At 39.7% G+C, this 12591-nt stretch overlaps 2 protein-coding genes across 2 annotated transcripts in view; one reads left to right on the top strand and one right to left on the bottom strand.

Moving 5' to 3' along the window:
- Positions 1–12591, top strand: part of orb2 (cytoplasmic polyadenylation element-binding protein orb2) — a 118849-nt gene that overhangs the window by 27807 nt on the left and 78451 nt on the right. The gene's annotated exons all lie outside the window — the stretch shown is intronic.
- On the bottom strand, positions 2281–3549 carry LOC141444766 (uncharacterized). The gene has a single exon (XM_074110398.1). It carries the CDS (start codon positions 3342–3344, stop codon positions 2475–2477), a length of 870 nt encoding a protein of 289 aa, XP_073966499.1. The 5' UTR covers positions 3345–3549; the 3' UTR covers positions 2281–2474.

Consider the following 12591-nt stretch of genomic DNA (forward strand, 5'->3'; position numbering starts at 1 on the left):
AGCAGATGGAGACAAGTTAAGATTCTGTAGGGTTCCGATTAGGATATCAAAATCCACGGTATTGAAGGCACTACTAAAATCCAAAAGAACTAGGATGGTAAGCATTTTACGCTGGATATTATGACGAATGTCATCAGTGACCTTCACCAAAGCTGTGACCGTGCTATGCCCGGGCGGAAACCGGATTGTAGAGGATTAAGCAGGTTATGTCTGTTGAGATGAGATGACAGACGGCGATTTACAAAATGTTCAATAACCTTGGAAAGGACAGGGAGTATCGAAATTGGGCGGTACTCAGTGAAGGATGTTGGATTTGAGGTTTTTGGGAGAGGAATTACATGAGCAAGCTTCCACAGTGAAGGAAAAGTGCCCGTGGAAAAGGAGAAGTTTATAATGTGCGAGAGAATGGGAGCAATGTGATCCGCCGCCAGCATAAGCATGTCCAAGCCAAGGCAATCTTCACCAACAGCCTTCGTCCTAATGACTTTGAGAAAAGCTAGTATTTCCTGAGGTGAAATATCACCAAGTTCAAAAACGGGACAGTCAGGGGAAGGTATAGTGGCAAGAAGAGATAGTGTATGGTGCTTAACGGAAGGATCCAATGTAACCGGAGAAGTACTGAAATGCTTATTTAAAGCATTGATGTCAAGAGCACCCGAAACACTTTGTTGAGCTTTGCCCACCCCTAGTGACTTTAAAAATTTCCACAACTTTGCTGGGGGACAGCCGTCGATGGATTCATGTATGAATTTACGTTTAGCATTTCTACAAACTCTATTGCAGCGGTTACGTAATGAAATAAAGCTAAGGCGATTCCGCTCCGAAGGGTCCCGCCGCAGTCTGATACGAGCTCTATTTCGTTTAGCCATCAACGACTTAATATCAGGTGTCAGCCACGGAGCAGGAAGGTGCTTTACACGCATGGGTTTTAAAGGTGCGTGCTTTTCAAATATAGCCAGCAAAGTGTCGTTAAATAAGTTTACTTTTTGGTCAATATCCGAAAGAGCCACAATGCCCTGCCAGTCTGCAGCACTCAAATCCGCGTGAAACGCCTGCAGATCAATGTCATGTAAACTACGTCTTAAAATTACCCTGTGTTTATGCTTTGGAGGTCGAACATTGAGCGATGCATATATCAGGTCATGGTTTGAAAAAGCTACAGCACTATATTGGCCATGAAAAGAGACTAAATCAGGAGAGGATGTTAAAATCAAGTCAAGTAGAGAAGGAGTTCCATTATGTGGAAAATGTGTTGGGGACAAAGGCAAAATATGAAGGTTTAGAGAAGTGGCAAGAGACTGCAATTTGTTTGAACGATGATCCTTTTTTAAGAGACAAGTGTTGAAGTCACCCATTATGATATGGTGATCGAACTGTGGACCGACATCACACAAAACATTCTCAAGAGTATCGAAATAGTTTATATGAGAACTGGGACTATAAAAAGTACCCAGAAGAATTTTGGCGTGATGCAAGCTAACGCTCAGGAAAAGAAACTCTGGGGAGCTACTATAGACCGACTGACTGACCGACCGAGAAATCACCTGACATGTCAATCCGTCTCTAATATAAATGGCAACACCACCGCCACGTACCGTGTTAGAACCACCATCCCTAGTACCCGTCCTGTCATTACGAAAAAGACGGTACCCGGGAAGCGAATAAAGTGTTGAAGATAAAGAGGGCTTGAGCCACGTCTCCGAAATAAGAATAGCGTGGATATTCGAATTACATAACGCAAGCAACTCAAGATGGTGTGCCGGAACACTTTGTGCATTAATATGCACAATATTAAATTTTTTCGACGAAGAGACAAACGTGGAACGAAGGTGATCACTCAGGTCAGGCATGTCGGCGGCATCGTCCCGGGAGTCGTGAAGAGAAGACGACAGCGAGAAATATTCGCTATCGATGCTGGCATTGAAAACATCAGACATCTGAGACTGGAACAATAACAATTAAGATAAAACTGTGTACCTATATACAAAAAAAAAAATACCTATGTAAGAAAATACAAATTCAACTAAGTATAAATATGTACGAACGCAATTTATATATATCTATCTATACAAGCACAATATATCCTTTACCAAAAATTTCGACTACACACCAACAGCTATACATAGAAATTTAAACTCAGATAGTAACATCTTAACAACAACAACAAAAAAAAAAAAAATTTAAACAATGATACCAAACAAAACATTTCTGTGCACAAAACAAATACCAGTCAGCATCGCAATAACTAAACGCATGACAGCTGACGCTGAGACTGACAGCGACAACTCAACAGAACTGTCAACTGTCAAGCCGCAACAACACTTCCCTTGTTACACAAGTTCATTACGCGTTATTCATACAAAACAAAAAACAAGGTAGAATGAAAATAAAAACGCGAAAAGGAGGCGATAAGTAAAAATAACAAAAGAAATAGCAGGAGCCATTGACTTCCTGCCGTTCACTAGCGTATTGACTCACTGCTTCCGGACGTTCTTTGCGGCGACGCGGGGGGCACGGGGCCTCAACTCCGGCACAACTTTAGATGCAGCCGGCCCAGACGGAGATACAGCGCCCCGGGCACCGGGCGCACCGGTACCGGAATTAGTAGCGGAGTCGACAGGGGGAACGGTCGTAGGGCCCGCGGCCTCACCCTCGGAATCGGTCGCAAAGTCGCCCGCAGGCATATCCGGTGGCGGCAACTCATGAAGCTCAGCCAGTGAAGTAACTCTTTGTCGCCTACGATCACTGTACTGCACCACAATCCGACCGCTGCTCGTCCAGCTGTTCCTCACTCCAAAGATGCGTCTGGCCTCCAAAAAGGTCGCATGTCGAGCAGCAGTAAGAAACTCCGTAAGAGTCAGCTTAGTGCCCTTAAGCTTCTTCTTGGCAGACCATACCGCATCCCTCAACTGTTGGCTGGCAAACTTAACAAGTATAGGCCGCGGCCCAGAAGTCCCACGGCCCCGGCCGAGACGATGACACGAGTTAAAGGACCCAGCAACTACCTCCGTCATCTGCAGATCCCGCTGACACATTCTCAATACAAGCCCCAGTGTTTCCTCTCTGTCAGACTCAGGGGCTCCATGCAGTAGCAACATTGAGGACCGAGACCTCATCTCCTGCTCCTCCAGTGCCTTCAAAACCAAGCCCATCTGAACCTGTAGGCCTTCTACAGCACTCCAAATGAAAGCTTTGAAGCTTTGGTAGTCGTCCGAAGTCAAGGCCGCGGCACCAGCATCTGTCGAAACCGGGGCATCTCTAGCACCCTCAAAGGCAGCCATCCGCGAAGCGAACATGGCCTTCATATCTTCCATGCTCCTCTGCAACTGCGTTAGGTGATCCATCCCTGCTTCAGAGCGTTATACAAAAACAGTGACTTGCACAAAATTGACCTTTGACCCCAACACTTGACAAACTGTGTTAAAAAGATGTTCAGTGGTGATGAAACCAGCTGTGGGTGGCAATCGAAGCACAATTAACACATGTATGTATTTACTTCAGCTAAATAAAACTTTTGAATATTTTCTTTTGAATAAATAATAAGCAGCAAAAATTTAGAGTTGTTGATTATTTGCCTACCCGATTTTTCATTTTCCATGAAATTATTGTCATGAAAGAATTGTCATGGCATGTTTGTGAATAAAGTTTTTTATCTGTCTATCTATCTAACTATCTATCTAAATCTTTATTGCCACGTTTTAACTTATTCATATTGAAATAAATATTTGGGGGGGCTTCCATACAACAATCTTGATTTTTGTGCCGTTTTTTTGCTGTCTTAAATTATGTTGTATAGATAATGGCACGGAAACCTCCGTGCGCGATTCCGACTCGCACTTGACCGGGTTTTTTGAATAAAGGAGCATTTTATCTTTTTAATGGGGGCGTTTTGTCTTTTTTAAAGTCATTAAAAACCGGTTAAGGCTGCGTTTACACCAGAGATGTGCAAAGGAATATTGCGAGAAATGTGTTTATCATGAACTTTACCTATTCTCGCTCCACTCAGCTGTTTCCATCAGAGCGGAGCTGTGCGATGATAGGTAAGGTCAACCGGGGCTATGTCGTCTACGGGGCTAATGCGTCCATTCCAATTATCACTAATAAACAGTAAAAAATGATCACTAGATGTCGTGGCCGAGCTATAGCCCCAATCCGATCACATAATACCAGTAAAACACGCTTGCACCCCACCTGGGGTTATAGCGTATTAAAATCCCAGCTTTTACAAAAACGTAATTTACACGTAGAAGTTATTAAAAATGCCATAAAACGGCAATAAAATATGAAATTAGATAAAATATGATAGCTTGTATCATGAGCTAGAGCTTTTAAGGATACATCATGTGTTTGTTATAATCTGATAAATATCCTGTTTAAAGTATTGTGACGCATAGCCCCGGTTGACCTTAAATGAAGCGTTTTTATTGGTACTAGCACTTTTATGGTGGAAACGCAGCCTAAGTGCGTGTTAGGCAATGTAGAGTTCTACAAGATGCTAAAAAACTGAAAACCTAAAAATGGTTTGTTCAGAATTGAGAATCGAATCGATAGCACATAATTTAAAAGCAGATTTTGCTTACTTTTAATCCCTTTTTTCAATATTCAGTCTAAAAGCTACAAATCCAAAATATGTCAATTAAAAATCTTGACGAGGTTGTACTAAAAGTGCGGATCTGTGTGCATCCTCTGTCAATGGTACAATCCAAAACTCAGTGCCTCCAGTGACAAAGGGAATAACTCAAAATCGCTACTTTTCAGTAGAGGCAAAAAACCTTTCTTTCGTCGTTTTTGCGTCTTTAGCGTTTAATATTAGTTTTTTTATGGTTTCAGGCGTAGCTCTTGTAGCTTTATTTAAAGGGTATTGTTTTAACATTAAGTTATTCTATACATTATTTTTCGTTTTTTCTTCGAGTTATGCCCTTAGTCACGTAAAAATAATTGCAGACATGTCTTTAGGTTGGATGTTTTTTTTGAGTTAAAGGCACTTGTACTTTTAGACTGATAAAAAATTCCAGATAAGTAGAAATATGCCTTTAGAAACAGTGAGTTATGCCTATAGCGTTATCGAAAAAACTGGGTTAGGGGATAGACAGAGATATGTCCTTTTGTCACAATATGTAACCAGACACGCTGAATCCAATCGTGTAATAAAAGTATAAGGACATAACTCGTCTTACTCCCCTTTCGAAAATACAAACAGAGACATGGATGCTCAGAAAAACCAGAAAAAGAGACCAGCACTGGGAATCGAACCCAGGTGCTCAGCAATCCGTGCTGCGTGCTATAACCCCTACACCACTGCTGGACAGGAATCTAGACACGAATTTTTCCTATGCATACATATCTCAGGTTGCTTATTTCTACTAGCGACATCTATGTTTCGTCGACAGACGCTACACTCTTTCGGAACTAACCGCTCACCCAGACAAGAGATGTTGCTACTAAGCAATCAAACCATCCCCCCGTGAACCCATATCGAATCGATACGGGTATCCCGTGAAACCATATCGATTCGATATGGTATGGATACCCGAAAAAGTAACAAATTTGGAGTTGAAATAAAAAATACAAAAAGACTCCAAAAAAACTAATCATAATTATTCTCCTTTCCACTGGAAGCACTGAACTAACAAGCAATATGCAATGTGCCCATTATGCAAGTAGGTACCTTGGTTTTGCATAGCTAATGTAGGGGTATTGCAATAATGCTTACTCTCTAAAATTCCCCAAAGAATGTGCGTAACTATTATACCTGTCTTATCAGTTACCACTAGACTCGTTATCGGAGCCTTATCAGCAGATCATCACTCACGGACTACCTATCTCAGTTAACCCACAGTTCCGTTCACTACGACGTTAAGTTGGATTAAATGGTTCTAGTGCGTATAGACGTATAATTTTTAAACTCTTTCATTTTGGAATTTCAATTGTAACTACCAGATCGAATAGTTTATAGGGACAGTTTGTAAGTCTGTTTATTTGTCTGTTTGTCTTCCGCACGTCTAAATTGCTGAACCGATTTACATTCAATTCGGTATAACTATATAGATATTAAATGTTATTATAACGGATAACTTACGTCTTAAACCGAGTTTAGCTCGACATGTTTCGGGCTATTTCGTAGCCCTTCCTCTCAGGAGCACGCGAACCCGGCGGCTGCCGCAACACGCACACTACGCGCCACCGCTCCAAGTTATCCGTTATAATGTCATTTAATATGAGTGAGTCTCACGGTAGTTTAATGTTCAAAACTATATAGATAGTTTGAGTCCCGGGGAAGGACACAGAGAATAGTTTTTATTCCGGAAAACTGTACAGTTCCCGCGGGATAGCGATAAACGAGTTCTACGCAGACGGGGCCGCCGGCAACAGCTAGTAATTTATGAACTGAATTAACATATTTATATTATGATAGTTTGATTGGTTAGAACAGATCCCCAAAATCGTTATTATTTCCAAGTAGAAAAATTTCCATTCACTTTTTTCCAATATGCTTTTTACTGAAGCTTATTTTCACAGTCGCGTTTGGATCCCAATTTAAATCGATACAAAAACAGATTGTTAGGTAGGTTTAGGTTATGATGCATGCATCGGCCCGACGGGCCAAAACCACACATAAGTAGGAGCTCCGCGTTAGCGGAACTGCGTGGACACTGTTTCTGTGTCGATTCAAATTAAGCGATTGTAAAAATAAGCTTCAGAAACAAAAATCATTCGGAAAATAAAGCATTTGGAAAAAAAATCGAATGGGAATTTTGCTAACTACCTACAAGGAAATAAATAAATTCTGGGGAAATTAGCTAACCAGCCCTCTATTGCCAACTACCAAGACTACCTCATTATTGTCCCAAGAAGATCGTCATGATGGTTACTGATCCTCAACCGTCGAACACTTTGTCAAGAGTTTAGCGAGATAAAAAGAGATCAAATTTGATGTAAGTTAAGTATAAAGCGGTTATATTTAACACTTGCATAGACAAAAGTTCCCGGAAATCGGGCTAGCCGTAAATAGCTCGTTTATGTCGGTTTCAACACACATCAGACGACTTCAATCGCTTTATAACATTCCTGGTCATCCATTTTTCAAAAAAAAGAAAATAAACACACAACAATAGTATTAAGTACAAATAGACAACACGTAGGAAAGTATGTGTCATTGCGGTTGTGAATCGGACACTGGCTCAGCATAATACTGTACCCCCAGTGTAAGTTTTCGGTTACAAAATACGTCTCGATCGCGTTCGCGTAAAATCTCAAGTTGTATGGAAACACGAACATCGCAAACGTACCGCTAGAGGCGCTGTTCGTGTTTCCATACAAATTGAGATTTTAACGCGAACGCGATCGAGGCGTATTTTGTAACCGAAAACTAACACTAAGGGCACTGAAGCGTTAATAAACACCCCAGCGCTGATTTTCAGCCAGCACCGTTGGTGACCCTCGGACCGCATCAAATCACATCATTCTAATAAATAGTACAATACAATGACTGTATTGGGCACCACAATATTATGTGCAGTGCAATACAAATATTCTCTATGGACATCACATTTTAGAATGTATATACAATAATAATACAATTTACACAAAGACATAATGGAGTATAGACGATAAAATTTACCTGACATCTACTTTATTTTCGGTAGTAGATGAGAGTGTGTTTATTACTTTATTAATTACTTATCTACCCTAAGTTTGTAATTATACGTCAAACTGGACGGCATTAGTTCAGATTTTCCCTTTTTCATAGAAATTAAATAGTATTATCAACTTACGCCATCCTAGAACGCAATTGAAGTCGCCTGTCACGCTACACATCTAACATTTTGCTTTACATTGCTTCTTCGAATAAACTTTAGTGTAATAAAAATAAAACTAATTATTTTTAAAAGCCCCTGAACTAATTTCGCTCAGTTTGACGAGTATCATCTATATTTTTTACCTGACTGCCCAAAAGAGGGTTATGTTTTTCGAGCGTATGTATTTACCCGACTGCAAGGAGAGGTATTGTTTTTTAATTATTTGCTCCTGTGAAATGGCCCACCCAGTTATCAAATACCCTATTGTACCAAGATATTTATATACCTATTTATTGTGGATAGGTTCCAGAAATTGGTCTATTTGCCCTAAAGCAAACTGTATGTTTCTGCGTATTATAGATAAGCAATCATATGTGCAGTCAATAAAATAGGGTATTTGATAAAATGATCTGTCAAAAATGTCGTCGGGACAGCTGATAAGATACTGTGACAAATATGTACAGTGTACAGTTCAATGTGAAAAATATTTGCAGTTTTGTTTAAGGCTCCGTTTCCACCAGAGTTGCGAGGATGTATTTCGAGGAATGTTTGTCATAAACCAATGAAAACGCTTCATTTACCTCGCCTCGCTCCGCTCAGCTGTTTCCACCAGAGATGTGCTGCGCGAGGATAGGTAAAGGAAACGTTTCTATTGGTCCATGATAAACACATTGCTCGCAACACATTTATTTATTCTAACAAAAAATTACAGCATTACAGTAAAAACCAATGCGTTGTATAATTCAAATTATAAAAATAAATAGAAATAAAATACATAAAAAAACACTATGAATAGTTAGGGATTTTTGAACACACCTAGCACATCTCTGGTGGAACTGGAAACACAGCGTCAAGCTGAAAAGATGACTCACCGCTGCGCTAGCGCATCCTAATCCCTGTTTACCACCAATCCATGATCATCATCATCCCAACCTATATACGTCCCACTGCTGGGCACAGGCCTCCTCTCAGAATAAGAGGGCTTGGCCCGTAGTTCCCACGCGGGCCCAGTGCGGATTGGAAATTTCACACACACCATTGAATTGCTTCGCAGCTTGTGCAGGTTTCCTCACGATGTTTTCCTTCACCGTTAAGTTCGTGGCAAATTTCAAATGTAATTTTGCACACGAATTTTGAAAAACTCAGAGGTGCGAGCGGGGTTTGAACCCACGATCCTTTGCTTAGGAGGCCATAGGTCAAACCACGAGGCCACCACGGCAATCCATCATATACCGGGTGTGGCCTGTAATATGAACAAATAATTAAAACATAGATCATACTCCTCAAACTGAGCAACATAGTTCAGCGACTTTTAAAAATAATTTGTTTTTAACTTTTAAGTTTATTCAAAGAAGCAATGTAAAGCGAAATGCTTGATGTCTGTAGCGTGACAGGCGACGTCAGTTGTATTCTAGGATGGCGTACATTGATAGCAATGTTTAATATGTATGACAAAAGGAAAATTCAAAGACTCCATTATTTTTAAAATTCGCTGAACTAATGTTGTGTTTGACGAGGACGATCTATGTTTTAATTTTTTGCTCATATTACAGGCCACACCCGGTACATACGTATTCCTCTAAATTATCTTCCATTAAATATGTATTAGAATCACCTGCCATACACTCCATACACCACAGGGGACTTGGGGGGCAGTGGATCTAGTTAAAACTGGTTATAAGCAGATTCCCGCGGGAAACAGGGGCAATTTGGGAGCTGGAAGGGGGGCATAGGGTACATTGTCAATGATTATATTAATTTACTACTGTTTACTTGCGGCTTCGACCACGTAAATCATGAAATGCAGCAGTCTGTCTGTCTGTCTGTCTGTCTGTCCGTCCGTGGCTTTGCTCAGGGACTATCAATGCTAGAAATCTGTAATTTTGCACGGATATATACATATGTAAACATATATATATTTTTAACTCCCATGTAGGTATAGACGTAATGTGGGGTTTTTTTTTCGACTAGACCTATATTGTGGGGTATCATTGGATAGGTCTTTAAAAACCATTGGGGGGTTGCTAAGACAATTTTTCCATTCAGTGATATGTTTGCGAAATATTCAACTTTAAAGTGCAAATTTTCATTGAAATCGAGCGTCCCCCCACCCCTCTAAAATCTAAACTGTTGGGTGGAAAAAAAAAATCAGGATGGTAGTAAGTATATCAAACTTTCAAGGAAAACTATAACGGCTAAGATTGCTTGAGAATTATTAGTAGTTTAAGAGTAAATTATAGCAGCCTAAGGTATAAAATATACCTTAACTTGGAAGATTCCGTATAAAATACGAAATCCTTAGAAAAATAATACTTAATTTTTTCGTAATGGCTACGGAACCCTATTTCGGGCGTGTCCGACACGCTCTTGGCCGGTTTTTTACCTAGAAATAGAGTCGTACGTACCTATTAGATATTTATGCACGCTGTTTTGTGTCAGATATTGATGCTGGTGATTGTACCATCAGCCAAATACCTATGTGGTCTACCACCCTAAAGTTCATAATCGTTTGCATGTCATAAAACAATAATGCCAATAGACGTGTCTGTCAACTAGAAAGTTCGACTTTAGCGACATATCCATTTGATAGGAACTTGTTTAAATTTGATAGACCGCTTATTTGGCTGATAGTACCATTAAGAACAAAAATAACTTTTAAATAAGCATACGGCGTTGACTGTACATTCACTACACTACTAAGAACTTCCGGGCGTCACTCAACCAAAGCACTCTCTAAGTATGCTGTTCTTCCTGGTGACAAAAGAAAACTAAATTAGAATAACTTGTCAGCTACTGTCATTATAGACATGCTTGTGTCTAATGTACGTCCTGTCCTGTATGTACAGGGTGTGACAGATAGACAGACAGAAATTATCAATATAATTATGATTATTGAAGGTATCTTTAAGGAAACCACGGCGGTATTCTACTATGAGTCTGTTCGGGGAGGCAGGTGTATTGAGTGTGCGCAGACTATTTCTGTTGCGGGCTACAGTTTACATGCATAAACAAATTTTAAACTCGTCATCCTACAACGAGATGGTAAGCAGGCGGATTTATAGGGCTCGGGTGCCTGCTGTGCGCTCTGGTTTCGCAAAGCGTTTTAAATCATTTATTTCTCCTTTCGTGTATAACGCAGTGCATAAAAAGTTAAATTTAAAATTCCTTAGCCTCGCAGAAGTTAAAGAAAAGAGTCGCAAGCTTTTCATGTCCTTATCCTAAAAGAGGCTGAGGATATAATAACTACTAGGTAATGGTTGGGAGCCTTTGCCCCAACCTTGATACGCACACATACACTCACATACTCATACATACACACACTCTCATTCAAACACACACACACACACACACACACACACACACACACACACACACACACACACACACACACACACACACACACACACACACACTTATTTGTTGTGACTTAGTTAAGTTATACTTATTACTATTATTATTATATAACATCAGTGTCTCTGTTTCTCTCAAGCCGCACTTTTAACGGTAACCCTGTATGTTTTGACTCCCACGATACAGGCTCTGCCTAGTGTGGGTGTCGCCGAATTAATGTTTAAAATTGTTTCTGGTTTTTGGTAATAAATATTTTTTTCTTTTTCTTTTCTTTATAATTTTCATATTGACATATGGTTATAGGTACCGGGTGTGGCCTGTAATACGAGCAAAAAATTAAAACATAGATCATCCTCGTCGAAGTGAACAACATTAGTTCAGCGACTTTTAAAAATAATGGAGTCTATGAATTTTTCTTTTTTCATACAAAATTAAATACTGCTATCAATGTAAGCCGTCCTAGAACACAACTGACGTCGCCTGTCACGCTACAAACATCAAGCATTTCGCTTTACATTGCTTCTTCGAATAAGCTTAAAAGTGTAATGAAAACTAAAAAAACTAATTATTTTTAAAAGTCGCTGAACTAATGTTGTTCAGTTTGAGGAGTATGATCTATGTTTTAATTATTTGCTCATATTACAGGCCACACCCGGTATAGCTTATTTCATTCCATATAAGTAATATCGGGTAAGGTAACAAATGTAGAGGCCTCTATACACCTGTCTCCTTTAATGGTGCTATTGAAAAGTCTAAGGCTCCGTACCCACCAGAGATGTGCGAGGATGTGATGCGAGGAATGTGTTTTTCATTAACCAATAGAAACGCTTCATTTACCTATCCTCGCACAGCACGTCTCTGGTAGAAACAGCTGAGCGGAGCGAGGCGAGGTAAATGAAGTTTCTATTGGTTCATGAAAATCACATTCCTTACATACCCTCGCACATCTCTAATGGAAACATAGCCTTATTCCGGTTATAGCCAATATAGCGGTAACCAAATTGATGGACAAGCAGTATTAGATACTTACAATAATGATTACCTCGCTTTTAACCGACGTCGGCTTAATTTAACATGCTGTATAATCATATTTTAACAAATTCTGTAAAGGTTAATTTTGAACCAAAGGCGCACCTTTGCCGTCATTTTATATTAACTTTTCTATCTATAATTACAAAGTCATTTACCTAATCCTAATTTAGTTAAAATTACCTTATTTTATTCATAGCACCCTTTATAATTAACCCTAGCACCAAAAGGTCACAACTTTAATAATTAAACCGTAACCTAAAAACAACTTTACGCACAACAAAACAGAATCTAAATTCAAACGCTTTGTTACTATCTTGCGGCATTTTGTAACTACCGTTCAATTTTCAACTGTATTGTGTTGACATTAAGACATAAAATTAGCCTGCGAATCTCTTACGTCATAGCGCAC

Source organism: Choristoneura fumiferana, chromosome 30, assembly GCF_025370935.1.
Source record: "Choristoneura fumiferana chromosome 30, NRCan_CFum_1, whole genome shotgun sequence".
Taxonomy (NCBI): Eukaryota; Metazoa; Arthropoda; class Insecta; order Lepidoptera; family Tortricidae; genus Choristoneura; species Choristoneura fumiferana.